The sequence below is a fragment of the Trachurus japonicus genome, chromosome 10 (genome assembly GCF_045865225.1).
Source record: "Trachurus japonicus isolate A0001 chromosome 10, Traja_1.0".
NCBI classification, from domain to species: Eukaryota; Metazoa; Chordata; class Actinopteri; order Carangiformes; family Carangidae; genus Trachurus; species Trachurus japonicus.
The window spans coordinates 25322198-25342843 of record NC_140916.1 but is presented as its reverse complement, the minus strand read 5'-3'; the positions used below and the strand labels follow the sequence as shown (position 1 = coordinate 25342843).

Here is a 20646-nt window from a genome sequence, read left to right as displayed (position 1 = left end):
TTGTGTGTCTGTGGCTGTTGATAAGATCATGATGCTCAACTGGATTCAGTCTTAAGGGGGAAAAATGTTTTGAATCATTTTCAAGCTCCACATGAAACTTGTACTTATGTCTCACAGACTAGGTTTCAACAGTGGCTGACGAAATTTAATTCAAGACTGTTTAGCACTTGAGTATATGGCGGTGTGTATGTGCCTGCTCATGTGTGCGAGTCCTTCCAAGTCTTTGAGTTTTGGCAGTGAGATCAGAGGAAATGTGCGTTGTTGTGTTTGTGTGTGTGCATGCATGTCGGTGTGTGTCTGTCTGTCTGTGTGTGAGTGTGTGCGACATAAAGAGAGGGAGAGAGTAGGCATGAAAGTGAGATTCTGCTCTGAGACGTTTGATGTCGAAGAACAGCGTCTGCTGTCTGTCTGCCAACTGCCAACCCTCTATCACCATCCCAACACATGGCCTCTGCAAAGTGTGTGTGCGTGTTTGTGTGCGCCTGTGTTTGTATGTGTGTATGTGTGTGTGTAAGTGGCCTGATTAGGCAGGGACTTGGCTATGTGACACTGCTACAGAGCTAGTTAGACTCACAACGTGCACCTTACTGTGTCACACAGTAAAAATGTGTGGGCCTGAGAACGCAAAATAGGATTTAGTTTTTAATCACACGATAGAGACAGGACGTTAGACAAGGGAAAGAGGTGAGTCTGTGTGTGTGTGTGTGTGTGTGTGTGTGTGTGTGTGTGTGTGTGTATAGGCGTGGGCGTATTGGGTGAGTAATCTCTCACTTGTCATACCTCTCATCCCACATCACCAATCTTTGGATGGGTCCTTATCAGACAGAGTCAAGTACACTCAGGGCTAATTGTTAACTGATGTACGTGTGGTTTTGTGTACGTATATATGACCATTTTGTAAGTGTGTGTAATATGTATGTGCATACACAACACTGTATGTGCCAGAACACATGTAGCGCTGATGTTACAGACATGGTCCTTCTCCTTTCTTTGCCCCCCTCCTTTTCATCTATAACTTTAACTTTGTCCAAGTATGATAAATACTCATACATGCATACGCAAAAAATAAAACACAAAAGAGAGAATCAAGTGAGAAGGCAAATGAAAGATGCCGCTTCTATATTTGGCCTCACAAGGCCATGAGATGCTTTTATGATGGATTTTAGTTAGGTGGGAAAAAGATCCAGCAGATATGTGACGAACTGGAAGACGGAGGAACAAAAGCAATGAAAGAGGGAATGTAGAAGAAAAGCAGAAATGAGATCTGTTCAAAAAGTCAAACTCTTGTCTTTAACTCACACTCACAGACAAGTGTGCCTACGCAAACAAACAAAACAAAAACAGTGACTGAGGTTGTGGTATGTGTGCACAAAGAAAACATACTGAAATATTGGCAAAATAAAAAGGCTGAAAGATCAGGTGGATCTACAGAGCAAAGATGCAGATCTTTCGTTCTCACACTTCTAGACATTTTCACTGCGATAGGACCCGACATAGCTTCTGTGCCTCCTCACAGCTGACACCAGCACACACCAGCATACACACACACACACACACACACACACTGAGAATGAATAACTGGTGGGGGGGTGGATAAGAAAAATAATAAAATATGGTAAAAACAACAGCAAAAACACAAAGAGTACCCCGGCAGTGGAAATGTCCTGTGGCAGTAGACAAATGCTGCTGCTGGAGTGGTTTCAGCACCTCAGGTTGGCTGCATTGATGAGGAGACTCGCCCCCCAAAAGGGGAATTGGAAAAAGTGATAGAAGAAAGAGAGAATGGAGCATGAATCAAAAGTAAAATCGATATGTAGACTTGTGACAAAATACAAAGGGTTTTCAGACTGAAAATTAGATTACACTGAATAGATAAAGACCTGCTGTGAGAGTTTCACAGTGTTTTCTTTGCAATTTTCTCTCCTTTCTTTTGCCTTTTGTGTTTTTGTTAGCAAAGTCATGTCTCCTTGCATCTTTGGATACTGTAACAGAGAAGCGGTAGCAGCTACAGATCCACAACTGATCAATTCATATTTTAATAGATTCAGAGGGTCAGGTTACATTAATTATGCCCAGAGGTGACAGTAGCATGCTATTATTGATTTGGATGGATGGTTCTGACCCATTGCTGAGGTGCGCAGTGAAAAGTTACTCGATTACTGTGGCAGAAGGACAGAGAGTGTCAATATAATATAAAACTGACCAGTATGATTAGAGTGGTGTGTTCAGTAGGATATTGGCCACTTCAGTATCCATCTAGTTCTGGTGCTTTATTGTTTTTAGAGCAGCACACTGTAGAGGTACATGAGGTTATAAATTATTTTCCCTCCTTGACAATAAGCGCCGCTCTGAATGACAAGGTTTTAATGTAAGTGGTTCATTTATTTGCTGGATGTAGAGGCATTTAATGATGTTTAATGTCAGTTTTCAGCAGTGGCACTTTAGCCTGTTTAATATCAGTTCAAAATATTGGCTAAAGCCTACTTAAGATTAGGAAAAAATGTGATGTCACTGAGTAAGATTAAAAAGGGTAACTGAGGATAAAGCGACTGTATGTCAGAAAACCTCTATGGAAAAATGTACTAAATCACATGGAAAAGTATCTTTGGATCATGAAGTGTCCTACAGTGACGTATGTTTATTTTGTGATTTATGTAACATTCATAATGTAACATTATATATGTAGGATAGGTCTTGAGGCAATTAAAATATGTCCATGCTATTTAAAAATTAGATATATGAACGTAATTAGGACAATGCCTCATGGGTAAATAAAATTGAAAATAACTGAGAGAAATAAGAATAATTATGGAAGACATTAATCTTACATGAGCGAGGCAAATCAAATTCTCTTTATCTATATAATTTTTTGCAAATTACTGGTGTTGGCCTTTGACTTGTATGTGTAAAATGATTATATTTTGTAATTCAGATATCATATAAATTATACATGAAATTAAAAAAACTGAAAACTGTTAATAATGTGTAATTTTAAGAAAAAGACAAGCTATTACTTCAATAAGAGCAGTAGGCTGTGTGTTTGTCTGCTTATATTATATTTGTTTGAATTGTATTTCAATAGAAACCACATCAAAAAGGGGCTGCTGAATATCACATATACCTGATACTGATAGGAGAAATTTAATATCAAGTTTCTGCTTATCTCATCCTTTTCAGATATTTTCACAACTGTATAGCCTAAAGCTGGCCGACATTGTAAATAATGTTGACAGCTGAATGTGTCTGTGTTAAAATACATTCTGTGAACTTTAAATCACAGCTTCCCTCTCATGAAGCTTCCTTCAACGTTCAGCTAGGTTAAGTGCGTTCGTGCGCTATCTCTGAATGGACGAGCGTCGGTTCTCAAGAGTTGTGGCAGAAAGTTTTTGAGCACGACAGCAGCACTTTAGCGGTGTGGTAATCCTGCAGAATGTTGCTGAAATAGATACAAAACCACAATTTGTTTTAATCCAGAGCAGCTGTGGTTGCTTTGGATCAACAGCGCATGCATTTATTTGGAACTAGTTGCTATTTATGTGATTTTGTCCCTCCCTTCACACTTTCACTTCTGTGCAAATGACAAAAGCTATAGTGCAATTTTTCAATGTCACCAGTTTGTATTTACATTTTTTTTTTTTACCAATCTTTTAAATATGCCTTGACTGACCCTGCATCTGATCTCAGAGATCATGCAGCCTGGGATTAGCCGATAGTGTATGCATTGTTATTGATCACAACTGACTTGCCACTGTCTGCCCTAAAATAGATAGTTATGGGGATGGAGGCTGAGGTAGTCTGGGCTGACCCATTGATTAAGTATAAAGGTGACCGGGTTGTACTATTGATTGTAACCGGTGGACCAGGTAGGCCACTGCATAAAGTGGCCCACGCTTTAGTGGAACAACCTGGAGAGAAAGAGAGGCGAAGGGGAAGGCAAATTGAAACGCTTCCCCTGCACCTATTGACGAAGACAAAACAGTAGGGATACAGCAAAACCAAAACAGCTGATAGAAATCCAAAAGAGTCACATCATCTGTTTCCTGTGCTTTAGCTCCACTGCCTGTACAACTGATACTTGGCTTAGCCGTGGAAAGGATTCAGAAAGAGAGATTTGGGACCAGCTGAGATGCCAGCTTGTCTCCATGCTCAGTTATGGAGATGGAAGATAAAGTCAGATACTTGTCTGATGATTAGCCAGCCCTGAGTATTAAGCAGCAAAACAAGAGGACTTGCACAATCAGAGGTTAGAGACACTAATATAGATTTATTCATCTATTCTCCTTTTCCCCATTTGACTCTCTGCAAAACAAAGCCAACCCATTAAAGCAAGTATTGAGTGGAGAAGAAATGGTTTTAACAGAAATATTGACATCAGCGCAGCCAGTATTTTTTTTCTTTCTGCTGAACAGAGTGGTTTTAAACGGGGTCTGTTTCTTTGCTTGGTATCAGTGGCTGAGCAGAGGGGTTAGACTCATGAATACACACAACTGCACTGCTATGAATGCCTGACATGAGGCGATGTAGATCTTGTTCACCGGCCTCTGACAAAATGGGAAATTTGGTGAGTTATTGCTGGTGGGAAATTGGTTAAGGAGGAAATGATTTACAGTGATTACATAACTTTCTTCCTCTGAGAGACATATTAAGGGCTAACTCTGCTAATTTTACACATCAAAATAACCCTGATGATGGCATCGTGTTATCTTGGCTTAGGCATGAAGACAGTAATTATTTACATCAGTTAGGGAGGGTTTGATCAGCACAAGATGTTATTAAGGTGCATTATAAATGCGGGATCCAGAGGTCTAAGTTCTTAAACAGAACAAACGTCCAGTTTCTCTCTCTCTCTCTCTCTTTTTTTTTTTTTTTTTACAGCCATCTGATAAAAGCTGTAGTGTCTCCTGAAATAGCACCCCTAGAGCAACATCAAACCTCGAGTCAATTGTCATGGTTACAAAAACAACCTATAGAGAGTAGCCTACCTTACCTCTGTACTGTACTGTAGGCTACTACACCTGCTCTAATAACAGTATAGCTTGGTTTGAACATTCAATACATATGTTGTCATAGTTACTACATCCATCCATCCACTCAACCTCATGCTGATGTGAGCTTTGTCGTTCGTTACACTACGTTGCAGCACTTATCACTTTGCTAACTATGCCCACTAGATATCGTCTAATTACCTGCTGCACAAACAACCTGTCGGCTCAATTTAAACGAGCTCTGTATATTCGCTGTAAAATCTGCTGCACCAATCAGGTCTTCTTTGAATGTAATTCTTGCAAGACCTCTAGTCAGACATCTAGTCAGCAATGCAACATGGGAAGTTTGAGAGGAATGTAGATGTCGCTTGTCCAGGGCAGATAACCCTGAGACAACCAATCCTGCTTGCTTTAAGTCCCTCAATTTTCTACTCAAACTACAGACATTCTTTAACAAGGTAAAGAAAAGACAGTCATCACGATCAATGGTCCCTCCATCTATATTCATTCAATTTTTTCTAAATTTAACACGTTATTAGGACTTGAAGAGGAAAATTAATGCAGAAAATGAGCCACTTCATCATGTGCCAATACAGTAGAGAACAGAAAATAATGGTCAAATCAGAGCTAATTATATATATTATGTATTTAATGCTGAACGTGCCAGCGAGCTTCAGAGAGAGGCTGCTACTCCAAAAGTGATAGTTGGGCTATTTGATGTGGGATTGGAAAAGTTAAAAAGTTGAGAAAATGTAGAGCCAATTGAGAAAACTGTATAGGCAAGATAAAGCAGCGAATATATTCGAAAATTAACTGTTAACTTTGACCTGACACTGTTTTGTGTCTGTGGGCATTTAAAGGTGTCTAAAAGGTGTTTTTAGCTGGCAAAGGCCTTTTAACAAAGTTTTTCAATAGGTGTGTGCAAAGAGTGTATTTTTCTGCAAGACTGTATTCATGCGTCAGCTATACCGTTTTATTCTTTTTGTTTCACTCATAAACAAACAGTGGCCAGTAGAGACTTGCTGGGTAACGCCATGCCATGTCTTGCCATGCTGCGTGCTGCCCTGCGGTGCTGCACTCCATTCGATGAAACAGCTTGAAACACAAATCAATATGGATTAAAACTCTGTAAGGCGCTATCCGCTGCCTCCTCATCGCCACATACAGAACGGAAACGTGTGCATTTATTACACCAGATCGCATGTTTTGTCTCGTATTTTCACATCAGAGAGGAAAAGTGAAGAGCGGCGGATAAACCAGCTCTGGACTTTAAGGCTCGTTGTGACGCAGAAGAAAAAAAAAACAGCTCATGCCACCCTCTGGGCGTTTCCATCAAACTGCTTAGAGCGCTGGCTTGGTAGGGGGTCTGGAATCAGCACCTCATTCCACCTGCCACACCTAAACCGAGAGTCATACACACACTGACATACACACACACACAGTGACAGGCCTGGTGGTAGGCCTCAACCCCCCCAGCAGTGGTGGGCTTCCCACAGTGCTCTGCAGGCCACCAGAGATTATCCTAGTGCTCACAGACAGTCACAGAATGTTAATCCTCAGCCATCTTTTCTACTGTACTGTTAAATCTGGATCTGTCCTCTCTATTGCCCCTCCTCCTTAGCTCCCCTCTTTCTTTATCCATCACTCTCCATCCTCTCCTGCAATCCACTAACCCCCCCCACCACCACCACCATATACCCAGCTCTGTCCTCCCTCTATCTGTTTTTAACTCCATCCTCTCCTCCCCTAAAATCTCTTGATCCCTGGTTCCTACTCAAAAGTGACAAGGCCTCAGCCCCATTCTCTCTTATCCTTTCTCTCCGCTCCCGGCCCAGCCCTCGCTATCAGCCCCGCATTGATCTTCTCATCCCCAAGAAAACAAAGCACCAATCAGCCTGTCATAATTACTCTGCTGGAGGAGGAAGTGCTGAACACCCAGCACAGCTGTTACATGTTGATGTAGAGACGAACAGGGCAGCAAAAGGGGAGCTGAGTTTTTTTTTTTTTTTGGGATGAACATGTGCTGGATGTGTTCTATTTTTAAAATATATAAAAAAAGAGACTATGAAGGTTTATTAACTACACAGTTGATTCCATTCTGCTAATGATGATACTGATTCGCATTTCTTTTTTATTTGTACACTGGAACAATAAAGTGACAGCTGCAGGAACCATGCCTTCTAAAAATTACACAAAACAACCTCTGAATGATATCTGGTCTCCCACAGCTTCCCTTCTCTATTCACTCTGATATGCTCTCATAAAAAATTACACTCTACTTCTCACCACAGCTTGTACTTTACTTTTTCTCCCACTTGTCCCATGGGGATTTTTTCCCCCGTTAGGACGCTATAGCTACCAGCTTCCATCCAATAAATGCAGGTTATGATCTGTCAGCAGTCTTCAGACTGTTACCCCTGTCATGCTGTGCTTTGTTGTCATGCAAAACACATGGATTGCAAACTTTATGTCTTCACACACCTCAGCATCTTTCCACCGCAGACAATCTGGCGGATCCAATAAAACTCTCCCCTTGCTTACTGTGAAGCATTTAGACCTTACACCAACCACTTGAACCGCAAATTCTCCCTTTAAAATTCCCTCTCAGACAGCTTCAAAGTTAAATCCAGCACTTCTTTCTGCACTGTTTAACGATGCAATTACAATTGGTATCTGTACATCCCAGCAGCTCCTCCCAACTACATCACACACATCTGGGTGAAAAGTTCAAATCCAAGATGCCATTACTTATAGCTGCATCCTGACTTCATAGAACACTTTTTAGATTGAGTTAGCAGGCATGAAAAGGGTTAATACAGATCTACTGATGGATAGGAATTTCTTTAATTAACTTGCATTAAAATACCCAGCCCTTATTGGCTTTTACACACTATTAACCACTTGATTGAAGCCCGATACTATAAAGAGAAGACAGTAAAAACAGCATTATAAAACTCAGACCCGCTTCTCCAGACAATATTTCTTAAGATCAATATGGTTGTCCATTACAGCTTAACGTTGCCTCCATCATCCACTAGGCCATGCATAATGACGTCCTGGGAATTTTATAGTTGGGTAACAAACATGCAGCAATGGGGGAAAAAATAGACAATAAATAAAAATAGAAAAGACCTAATTCTTCCTTTATTTCACATTGTGAACATGTCTGAAAACATTTCAGCCAGTGGTGGGGCTGTATTCAGCAGTTATATGGCAGCTTTTGTGTATTTTTGGTGCTCGATTCTCCATTATGAAGCTATTCAGCAAACAAAGTACTTACATGATACAGTGGCATCTTCCAGCAGAAAGCAGCATCAGAAATAAAGATTTTGTGGTCTTTTGTGGTTGGATGCAGATTTTTTCCCCTTTCTTTTTTATTGAATGATGTATTGTAGTTTATGATGTTTGGTTGCTATAAAATTCTCCCTGACAAGCTGTTGACTTTCTGGCATATTTCCATCCAAAAGATCTGAACTGCTAATTTCTATGCATCTTTTTGTATCAGCAACTGATAGCACCGTATGTAGAAATAGAACCAGGAGTCCTCATAGTTGCTCAGTGATGCATTCTTGCAAAGCCCTAAATGGGCAAAATAGGTAACTGTGGGAACATTGGTGACTATCTAAGTTTAATGTGTGGAATGCTAAAATGCTAAAAAAAAAAAAAAAAACTACAGCTGAGGCTGATAGGAATATAGCCAAGGAAAAAAATCTGGATAGAAAACAACAACTTTACATTTAAAAAACATTTGTATTTTGATGGTGAACCCAATGAATGATAGAATTATTTAGTTGATGCAGCAGTAATGATTGTATCTATGCATCTGTCCAATGACTTGCATCTCTGTGTAGTCATTGGCTATCTGACAGTTCAGAAGACTGATGATGTTGTAGCCTGGTGTCCTCTGCAGTCAGTGGTGGGCCGTTCATCATTCTCTGGACACGCAACACGTGACACAGACACTGCATGACAGGACTGGCAGCACAGAAATTGTCCCCTGATGCTCTGAATTTTGGCGAGTCTCATAATTTTGAGAAATATGCATGAAGTTAGTTGGTTACTTTATATGAATAAGTACATTGTCCCAAAGTCTGAGTTCACAAAGACAGGGGGAAAAAAAATCTGACAATAATGTTTCATTGTGTATGCTGGACCTTGCTTCTTACAATAACTGAGTATTACTTATTTCAATTTCAATTCTCAGAAATAAATTTAGACAGCCTGTGGTGTCAGCTGGGGTAGCTCTTGCTGGAAATTGAATGCAGCTGAAGAGCTGGAAAGTTAAAATGTACCAAAATGAAATATTGCTTTAATAATTGCAGAAGTGGTGGTTGGAGAATGAGAGTTTTTGATTTGTACAGTTGTCAGGGTTTTGCTATTGATAGAGCTGAATCCTACACATAAGGAAAAGTGACAAACTGTCAATTCAGCTCATTAAATAGATTCATCGTCTGTGACACATTTTAGGTAAAAACATTTCTCTGGATCAAGTGTTCACCTTTTTATTTGATTTGATATTCCTTTAGATGGATCTCTATTCTTAAAGGAAATGTATCAGAATATAATAAAGGTAAAGGTTAATATGCTTCACACCCCACTTATTGTATACTGCATAGCCATATGCGTAAATAAGATATATTTCAGGATTTTCATTTCTAAGGAAGTTGTGAATATTTACTCACCAGAAGCCAAGGAGACAGAAAATAGTACAATTCTGACGTGTTTCCACAGACAGAAAGTAATAACATAAGGCATAGAGGGAAATTAACATCAGTAAATATCAGCTGTGATACTGTAACTTAGCTTCATATAAGTATTTTAATTTATCTAGGAGAGAGAAGCCTGTGAATTTATATTAATGTTAATTTCACACAGTATTGTCTGCGTTATTATGCTCCATCATTCATTTAGCGTCTCCTGTAGGTGTAAATCAGAATAAATGAAAGCTACATATGTGTATCACTTCATTACCTGCTCTGTGAGTTCGGCTGCTGAACATGTGTATCCCTGTGACTGTGCAGCGACGCCTCTTGCTATTGATTTAAAAATTCTTCAAGAAGATTAACCACTGAATGTTCCCAAGTAGACAACTTGTGCTCCATTATCTCCTCAGTATGTTGCCTCGACGGCATGCATGTTCTCCTCTCTATTCACTAGGATGCTGCGACCTTAAGTTTGAAGCCCAACAAATATATAATGTACACAAATGCAACCTTCACCTCCAAACACACACAGCGCTTTATTTTCCTTAATTTCCACTGCACACTCCCTCTCTCTCCTACCTCTCTGATCTTACTAATGAAAACAGATGAAAACTCCACAGCCCAATAACACAAACATTACCTCTAATTCACGCTCATAGAGACAAACAATCTCCGAGACACGAGTAAATATGGCTGACTTTCCAATAATGGAGGTGGAAGAGGGGGAAGAAAGAAAGAAAAAAAACACCCTCTGGGAAATTTTCTCTGATCAAGTGCAAAGAGATTAACCAGTTGGACGTGTGCTAATGAACAGGAGATCATAATGAAAGGAACTCGTAAATGTAGATGAGGCATGTGGAAAAGAACAATGCCCTTGCCTTGTATCAGATGAAGCACAAGAGTAATGTACAGCAAGCTAAATATTTTACTGCCCCCCTTTTTCTACACAATTCAACTTTTAATTTCAAGCGAATAACGTGTATTTTGAAAATCACAATTGCAGCGATCGTACTTGGGGTGTAGACACTTATTGAAAGGCTATTACATTGTGTGCAACAGACATTTTCATTAAAAAAACCGTAACAACAATGAATACAATAGTAAACCACGCACACACACAGACACAAATGGCACGAAAATACATCAAACACAGTCACATTTAATTGATTAGATAGGCCTAATAGAGTTAAGAGTCTATGAGGGGCTAAGGTACAAACATGACTTACTGATCACATAGTCCCCAAATGGATCCTCATCCTCCTCATCATCGAGATAAACTGGTGGAGAGGGAGGGAATGGAGGAAAGAAAGAAAAAGCAGGAGAAAAGAAACAAAGAAACGAAAAAAAATGATTACGATGAATTAAGAAGGAAATCATGAGTTGGAGAATACAAACAAACAAAACTGTAATCACACCCAAAAACAGCCCAGAAGTGCTTTGACTAAAGAAAAATATTACACAAAGAAAAAAAAAAAAAGTGAAGTGTGAAAAAAGGGAACGCAACTCTCCACCCACCTCTCATCCGACTCTTTCCTTCATTCTCACCCCCAATCTTAAACCTCCAGTCTTCATTAGGAGGCGAGTGCTGACCATTAAACTACAAAAGTCGTTTCAGCACCATGCAGAGGAAAATATGATCACTCATAATTGGCTGGAGAATTCTCAATTTGCTCTCCGTGCTCCCTCTCTCTTTCTGTGGCAGGTCTGAAGTTGGCATGAGAGGCCATTACGGCTCACTAAATTCCCCATTAGGACGGCAGCGTAGTCGTCAGCAAGTTACAAGACCGATGCCCAGTGATATTTTGTTGCCTGTGAGACTCTTTCAACCAACAGTGATACAGATTGTTTGGGTGTGCCCCTGATGCTAATGTGAACAACTGTGTCTGCCTTTTATAACACAATAGTGCCTTTCTTGAATGCCTTCGTTCTTGGCTTTATGTGAAAATCTGTCCCTCATCTTTCCCTTTCCATTTATTCATCATTTGTGTTCTCCCTCCCTCCCCTCCTCTCCTCTCCTCTTCTCTCTATCACTCCGGGCTCCCTCCCTTTAATGTGAGTTAGCATCCATCTACTGTGATCAATATCCCAGAGCTTTTATTAAACACTGCTCTTATGCATCTGTGTGGTGCACGCTACCTACCAGCCTGCCTCTGTGTCTGCCTTTGTGTGTGTGTGTGTGTATTATCGGCCTTCACTTCACTTCAATATCAGCTCCGGCCCAACAATGTCTTTATTGAGTCAGAGAAACACAAAAAGAGGCTGTGAGTTTTTTCTCTTTTCTTTTTGGAATTCATTGCTGTGTTTGTGCGAGTGTGTGAGCATGTACTGTATGAGTGTTGTGTTGGCTATGCTGAATAGACCAATCTTTATTGATCCCAGCTAGGAGCAATTTTTCAAATCCTATAAGTTTAACCAAGATGAGTACACGACGTACAGATATGTGCACCATATGTGTCTAAGTATGTACGTCCATCACTACTTTGCTCGTTCCAGCATGTGTAGCTGGTGCTGCATGGACAAAAAGTCCTTGAACTGGTGGGTGAAGTATGGAGGCATACATTCTCACACACACACACACACACACACACACACACACACACACACACACACACACACACACACACACATTCGCACAGTCGTGAGTGTTTGTGAAAGCGAGCTGTCAGTGCTGCTCTCACACACCATTCATCACAAGCTACTAATTCTGTTAGACCATTGTCGAGCCTTTCGCACCCCACGTTGCTCTCTGAAAACTCAATCAGAAGCTAATGCCCTCAACCCTCCTAACACACATTCCCGGCTCTCACTCCCAGTTTCTCACTCACACACACTCACAGAGACCCTGAGGGGACGGCAGTGGTCTTGGGGGACCCCACCAGTCCAACTCTATAAGTGTTGCTCGAATTTGATCGACATGAGCTGCATGGACTACGTAACTGGTGTTTAGACTTGCTTCGGTGGAAAGAAAAGACGTCTTAGAATTGTGGCGTGACACATAATTATAATCTGTTTTCCAAAGTACAGAGCGTTTTTTTTACTCCAAATCAAAATGATCATAATTAAACATTATCTTAATCTACCTTGATTACACAATGACGCTTTCAGAGGCTCACTTCTAAATATTATCCAAAGTTAAAAAACACACCGGCTGACACAAGCGTGGTTGATTTATGGTGAGCTTCGTGTTGTACACCAAAAAAAGAATAAAGAGGACAGAGTGGGTGCAGGCACTCTGCCACCTGTGCTAGTACATTTGATTAGTTAATCAGGAATCACTTTGCCCAGCTCAGCTTTTAAAAAGCATAATTACAGTTCCAGTTACCCAAAAAAAAACCAACAAAAAAAACTTTTGACTGCAGATGTTTTAAGGGGCATTTTCTCTCCATTGTCAGAAAGAGGATAATTAACATAAAGTTGATGCTACAGTACATACACAGAACAGCAAGAGAAAAACCTCCAATAAAGAGGGAGCCAGTCAGGGAGACCAGGCAATTGAGCATACCCAGACAGGGGGCAGGGTTAGGCAGAAAGGCCAGACTAAATTTAGCGCCACCTTTTCATTCTCTAATTACGAGATTAATACATCCTGTCACATACGTCACAATACTACCCTATGATTTATTATCCAGTCGACCAGATGGAGAGATTGAGCCCAAGAAGGAAGGAGGAGAGGCTTTGCTGTCTGAAAGCAGCTAATCAGCATGCATGTGTGATTGGGCCTCGACTGTGCAGCGAGCGACCAGCGCATGTCTGTGTTTATAAAACCGGCTGTTTGAGGAAAGCCAAGATTTATTGACGGAAAACAACGCTGAAGTTGAATTAGATTGGGCCTGCTCCTTTAACAGGCTGCTATTTAAAGAGAGGGAAACAGAGAGGCTTATGGACCCCGCTCCGCACACCCCACACCACCACCTCCCTCAAAACACACAAGCATATGTAGAGCACCGGACTATGGATTGTGGCCATAAAGTTGGTCATGGGCTTCGGGTTTAAATCAATGTCAAAGCCTGATCTTATTTCATCTAATGCATGTTTTAATCATTCTCCCTCCTGATCAATGCAGTTTGGATGCGACCATCAGGCACTGCTGTGGGAATTTACGAGTGCTTCTATTCTCTTGCCTGTGTTTCCAGACGGACGTTTTACGAGGCAGCGCACAGTGCGACAGTAAATCTCTTACTTCACTTTGCCAAAATGAAATCTCCCAATGCTGCTCTCTATGCCCATATTTGTATGTCTCACTGTGTTCCTTGTGCAAACGAAACTTGTATTGGCTCTGCCAAGTCATCGTTCTAGTCTCTTTATTTTAATAGTGTCTGGAAGGGGCAATAAAAGCGAAGCGTCTTTATTCAATACTCGACAATAAAGCTAGATGTAGGGAAACTCTGAAATCCCTGAGTTGCATTTAGGAAACTAGTTTAGCGGGTTTTACATACTTGTTAGTAATTGGAATTCACCAGTAAATGGAAAAACAAAAACAAAATCAAAACAAAACAAAAGGCAAAAAAATTGGCACCAAATTTTTCTTTAGAAACTGATTCAACAGATGCCATAGGTCTGCAGAGAGAAGTACTGCACAGGTGGAACACATCTACGAATGTGGTATTTGTGCACATGTACGCTAAAATAAGGTGCCACTGCGTTTTGTCCTGTCGTCGATGTGGAAGAAACAGATTATGTAGTAGAGCAGGTTTCTGGAGTGTCAGGTCTGTGGCTGCACTTGCATGTCGTGATTACGGTGTTATGTTAATGTAATTGTATTATTCTGCAAAATTAAGTTGTCTATATTGAGGACTCAAAGCAGCATGTTACTGAAACAGAATAATGTGACCTTTTTTTGTAAACCACCTGCATGACGACTCACCCTCCATCCACTGATTAAGATGGTGAGATGCCGTTGAAATTGGAGGTACAGTAGTAAGTCAACCCAGATTTTAAGTTTATTTTATCAACATATAAAAACATTCAATTCCAAAATCAACCAAAAAATTTTATTCTTTTACAGTGAATTTAGTTCTACATGGTAATATGTAATATGTATATAATACCATATGAAAAAAAAAAGATTGATATCATATGGATTTCAGTATTGTTCAGGCCGATATGTGCTGTTGTTTTATAAAAAACAAAAATGTTCAATGCTGTTTATGCAAAATGATCTCCATCTCTTTTCACCTTCTACCTCTCCCTCCATCTAAGCCTCGCACACCCACACTTATAGACACAAAATCACACTTTCACACAAAAAAGCAACAACAACAAACATGCAAAGGTTATGCTTCATATAAATCCCTGCAAGAGTTCATACACACAGGTGCACCCAGAGTTCTCTATACCAGTTATGTGAGAGCCCTGGCTGTTTACATTACACGTGTATGTGCTGCTAATTGTGTTGAGACTAGCAAAAGCACCAGGCACCGGGACTGACTGCTATCTATCCAAAGGATCACACTCTTTAATTTGTTATCGACTCAGGTTTTGTTGTGTTTGTTTTCCAGACTTTTCCACTCCTGAAGAATCAAACATTTAAAAATAGTACATATTGTTAGGCAACCTGAAATATGGAAAGAAAGCCATCCAAATTTGTAAAATATTTTCAGTTCAATTCATTGATTGTTATTATCAAATAGAAATTGGATAAAGATGTATATAATTTGCATTAGCTCAGCATCAGTTTGTCCCTGTTGACAAAAAAATCCTTACACACACACACACACAGCTCCACAAACATAAACAGTACTTTCCCCGAGGTTTGGGATATCTATCACCATTTCTACAGGCTTTCTATTTTGGTGGTGGATTCTGCAACAAGGCTTGTGTACACATTCATCCGCATGTACGCACGTGCCCTGAACGGGAAACCTAGACCCTCAAACTGACACCTGTCAGTCAAATTGGGGAGCTGTACTGACGGGAGCATAAGGGGGGGGTGGTGAGAGGCGCAGTGTGAGCGGAGAGGAGACAGAGGAAGCAGCTTGAGAGATGAAAAAGAAAGGTGGGAGAGGAGGGAGATGAAGAGGAGGAGGAGAAGCAAGTGGAGGTGAGACTTCTGAAGCTTGTTAAAGACGCAGTGAGATGAGAGTGGTGCAGTGAGCTGTTTGGTGTTTTAGCACGTCACCGTCTTTTTGATTTGTTAGCATGTGTTTATGATGTTGTTTCTCTGTCTGCCTCTGTCAATCTCTATTATTAGAGCCTCAGATCCTCCTCTTGCTGTTTTGACACTCCCGTTGCTACTGTTTCACACTCACACACACACACACACACACACACACACACACACACACACACACACGCGTGCGTACGTATGGTATGTGCACGGTTTTGGGCTCGTACACCACGCTCTATGACAAGAGAGACAAAGTAGCATATAGAAAAACAATGGCAGTTGCTCATACACATACACACGCATGCATGCAAATTCAGCACCCAAATTGCTTGAGGCGCACACGCTGGGTGGGTCTGGTGGGAGAGAGATCTTCCCTCTGGGTGCTTTGAGGTGTGACATGCCTTTAATATCAGATGCTCTGTTTGGAGGAAGATGCAGGAGCGAGGGGTGAGATTTCCCTCATTCTGAGCAGCTAAGTAACTAACGAATTGACTCGATCAGACACACGCACACACCTTTTATCAGGGTGCCGCGCTGCCTCTGATCTCTTCATGCTGGCAGAAACAGCGGTGTTGACGCCTGATCTAAATCTCTGGCCTGTGAAACCATGAGACGTGCCCAAAGGTGTGAGCCGGCGTGGTTCTCCTGAATGTTTCTATAGAGGGGGGGGCAAACTTTTGAAGTCTTTTAATTTAATTTGACGCATTTTCTGCACAATCATATGGATTCCTTTGCCAGACAAGTGGATGTTTTTTTTGCCCCTGTAGGAGCACAAAAATATGCACAACACCTTTTTTTTTTTTTTTTTTAAAAGTTTCATTTGGCAAACCCGGGTGAAAAATAAAACAACTTTTTGATCTTCTCAACAATCAACACTCGGTGACATCATACTGCAGGCAAATGATTATCACAATATAGAGCTGGATTAAGAAGCTAATTTTACAAGGTCTGCAAACAGAGCGCTCAATGGCGTTCTCCTGGCCCTGAGACAGAGAGAGCGAGAGCGGCGTCTGCGGCTGATATCTGTGGCTGCAAGATTAGCTTGGTAATTAACCACAAAGCAATTATCGGGTGGTGGGATGAGAGGCACATCTCAGGGAAGGTGTTCCTTGACGTGTTTAATAGGTGTTGAGTAGTTTGATCAGTCGACAGAAGTTGTCTCTGATTCTGAGGCCCGTAGTCCAATAGAGGTTGATCCACAGCTGATATGTGCGGCTGCCGAGAATTCAATTAATTAGACTGTTGCTTTTCCTTCCATCCACTTTTCATTAACCTCCATTGACACCTCGGCGCACGCAGGTTTACGACTGCGTCAGTATTAACAAGAAAATGGGAAGCTGGCAATAAACAACGTTGCCAGGAGGAAGGAAAATCCCAGTGGGAACATCACACCCTGACACTTGCTAGGAGATTCAAAGAAAGGATGCACTTGAAAAGTAAAGATCACCTTCACTGTCTTCTTGCTGGATCACAAAAGTTTAAATGCTCCAGTGCTGCCATCTCAAAAAAGAAAAGAAAAAAAATCCAAAAGATTTTTTTTTGAAAACTGACAGAGCAGTGGTGAAAGCTCAGCAGATAAATGTATAAGAGTGTAGAGTTAGAAGGCTTTATTGATGAAAATAAGGCTGGTTCTCTTGGGGAGGGGGGGTCCAACCACTGTTCTTCAGATCAGAAACAGACTCAATCAATATATACAACTCACCCACAATTCATATAATGAGAGGTGGTCTAAAGATTTAAACAACATTGACTATCTTGTGTGAGACAGAAGAGGAAATCTCCCACGTGATTCCTGTTAACATCCCTTTTGTTCTCATGTTTTCATTAAGTCTTACTCACTCTCTTAGTCTCAAATTAATGGCTCTGCACTCTGACACACATCAACTTAACCACACTTTCAAGAGCCTCTTGTCCTACCTGACTCGTCATCAGACTTGTTGTCATTCTCTGAGTCGGTGAGGGTTAGCGCAGAGTTCTCGCGGCTGGACACCCCTGAGCTGCGCCGGGATTTCACCCCGCCTCGCCCGGCCCACAGCTGAATGGCTCGCTCCGGGGAGAGCGGCCCCTCTGGGTCTGAGTCTGCATCAGAGCCGGCACTGAGGGAGTAGCCTCTCTGGAGGAGGCTCAGGTCGGGACAGTAGGGAACGGCAGCGGGGTGCGGAGGGGGAGTTGGCTCACAGACTCCCAGCTCAGCCAGGGTGAAATTACCACCTGTGTGTGGGAGAGATTGGAGTTACACAAGTGGAGTGCAGAGGGCAATGTAAGTAAAGGCAGTAAATGAAGACACTTAGACAAACGAATGCTCGCACGAGCAAATGCACACGTGTATCTAGCAAACAAATCACACGCAGAGAAGCACACTAATTATGAAACTATGGAGGCGGAGGCTGAAAATTGGGCTTTGTTGTGGCAGACGGGAGGGGGAGAGATGACACAGCATGAATCAGGCACAAACTACAAACTAGCTGCTGGAAGGAATATGTAGTGGCCTGCAGGCCTGTTAAGGCCGGCTTAGAAGGCCTGCCGCCCTTCGCTTTACTGCTCCGCATTGGAATTCATGAGGTGTTGATGTGAGACCAAAGAGCTGTTCACTTGAGGCCTCTCAGACTGTAGTGGAGCTGCTTTCCTGCCTTCTGGGTTTGATCATCTCCCCACCTAGTTCCCATCACATGCTGGACCCCAGGCTGACTGTACCGCAGTCTGCTGCAGTATACCGGCCCCGCTTGCCTAACACTCTCTCCCCCTCAAGACAAACCGACTCGTCACGTCCAAAATAAATATATAAAATTATCCAAATTAAAGCACATCAAAGGAGATCAATAAACAGTGCTGCAGCCCAATTAAATCCAAGCTGAGGAAAAAGCAATTAAGGAAAAAGGCATGCTCAACCAATTTATTCTCTATACTAATTAAAAGAGTATTGTGGATGCAATCGCTCACCATCAGCTGTTGGGGTAAAGGGATCGGGGGAAAAACAGTTGTGATTCACTTCATTAGCAGTTTGTGAGGGAGGGGAAAGGAAGAAGCAAGTGAAGAGAGGTTGGCATTGTGGCAGCACATTGTATGAATCAATGCGCTGGGAATCACACAGCTGCGTGGCTGGGTTAACTGTGACTCATCAGGCGTACGGCCGCAATCAGAGAGAGAGGAATTAAACAGATGAAAATCGTCTGCTGGATCTTCACGGCTCCTCTTCACAGCCTTGCTGAAACTCAAGAGTTGAGCTGAAAGTAATGAGGGGGGGGGGGGGGGGGGGGGGGGGGGTGAGGAAGGAGGGGGCCTGAATGGAAACTTAGCCAGGGAAGTAGTGAAAGGCTCTATACTCCTACTCAGACAAACAGATGGACTGGACTAGAGAGCAGAGGCAAGCAAATAACTCCACAGGTGGATTCAGCTACTACACTGCAGCTTGCCAAGCATCCAACCAGCTAGAATACAAATGGCATATTACCATTCCTTGTCTTCTTTGCTTCGTTGTCTTTTCCTCCTACTTATCATTGAAGATGACAAAAGGAAGTGTCTTTACTATATGTAACACTGGGGATTTTACAGTCTGTTGGAAATTTACACTACAGAGCTACTGTATATACACACACGGTCTAACTGCAGTTGTTGAACCCATACCTGAGATGAGGTATCGTAGGAGGACGGGAGAGAACTCCAGGAGGCCTGAGAGAGTAGAGCACATGGGTTCTTAAACATCAGTCGGCAAAATCAAGCTGGATTGAACTGCTTGCTAATAAAAGTCTACTCCACAATCACAGCAATCATAAGATCCAACTACAATCACATCTTCTAGTCTACGTGGAAACTACGTGCTTACATCACAGAAAACATTTGCATGAGTCTGTCCGTGTGCATGTGTGTGTGTGTGTGTGTGTGTGTGAGAGAGAGAGAGAGAGAGAGAGTGTGTGTGTGCGCTTGCCACTCATATCTAATGTTACATCCCACAGGCCACCGTTCTGTACAATTAACATCCTATAACCAGTGATTACACATGCAAAATCCAATCACTCCTTATCACCATCAGCAGTAGACGCAGCCCGACGCTGGAGCAATCTACATGTGCTCAAAGAAAGATGGATGGGTGCGAGGGGTTGGAGTAGACATGAAAATCTATCTCAGTTATTCTGCAAATAGAAAACCAATCGCATGTTTGTAACATGATATTATGACAGATGTGGGGGCAAATGTGGCACTGCATTCTAATCCGATCAATGCCTTTCTCTCCGCACAATGCTGCCACTGTCATACACGCGCTTATGATGCACATTAATGTGCATTCTGAGCATTGTGAGGCTTTGGCAGATGCCTTAGGCTGCGCACATCTGTACTGTATCTGTTCAATGTGTATACGCTGCTACGTACGTTTGTCTGTCAATTGATCCATGCACTCAACATGAATGTGGTGTGTGTATGGATTAGACTACTATGCTATAGGGCAAAAGCAACTATGCTGCAGAATGCTTTGCTGAATGCTTTTCATTAACAGAGGTGAAAACACAGAAAGAAGGAGCCAAAGGGAGAGAAAGAAATGAAACAGAATAAAAAGAAACATGTGATAATGTCTACTGTATACATAGGTGAGGAGGAGGAGGGTTAAGTCACTCAGGTTAAGCACACAGAAGACGATATGTACTGTAGAAAGTGAGGTTTATGACAGAGAATGTAAGATTATACATTATGATAGAGGAATAAAAATAAAGATGGAAATTATAATTGTGACCCTGCAGAACTAAAAAACGTGGATTGATAATGAACATAAGAGTGAGTGTGTAGGTATTAGAAAGTGCTAAAAGGTGAAAACTATAAACCAAAGACTTCAGTGCCTTCAATACAATACTGACTTCAA

At 41.6% G+C, this 20646-nt stretch overlaps 1 protein-coding gene across 5 annotated transcripts in view; it reads right to left on the bottom strand.

Annotated features, from left to right (window-relative positions):
* Positions 1-20646, bottom strand: part of tenm2a (teneurin transmembrane protein 2a) — a 224916-nt gene that overhangs the window by 132670 nt on the left and 71600 nt on the right. For 3 of the 5 annotated variants that reach the window (XM_085788363.1, XM_085788364.1, XM_085788365.1), the window contains exon 3: positions 17712-18005. In XM_085788363.1, coding sequence (XP_085644489.1) covers positions 17712-18005 — 294 coding nt within the window. Of the gene's footprint in view, positions 1-10914; positions 10966-17711; positions 18006-20646 lie in introns of all 5 variants that reach the window. The other 2 variants (XM_085788361.1, XM_085788362.1) reach the window with 1 other exon arrangement.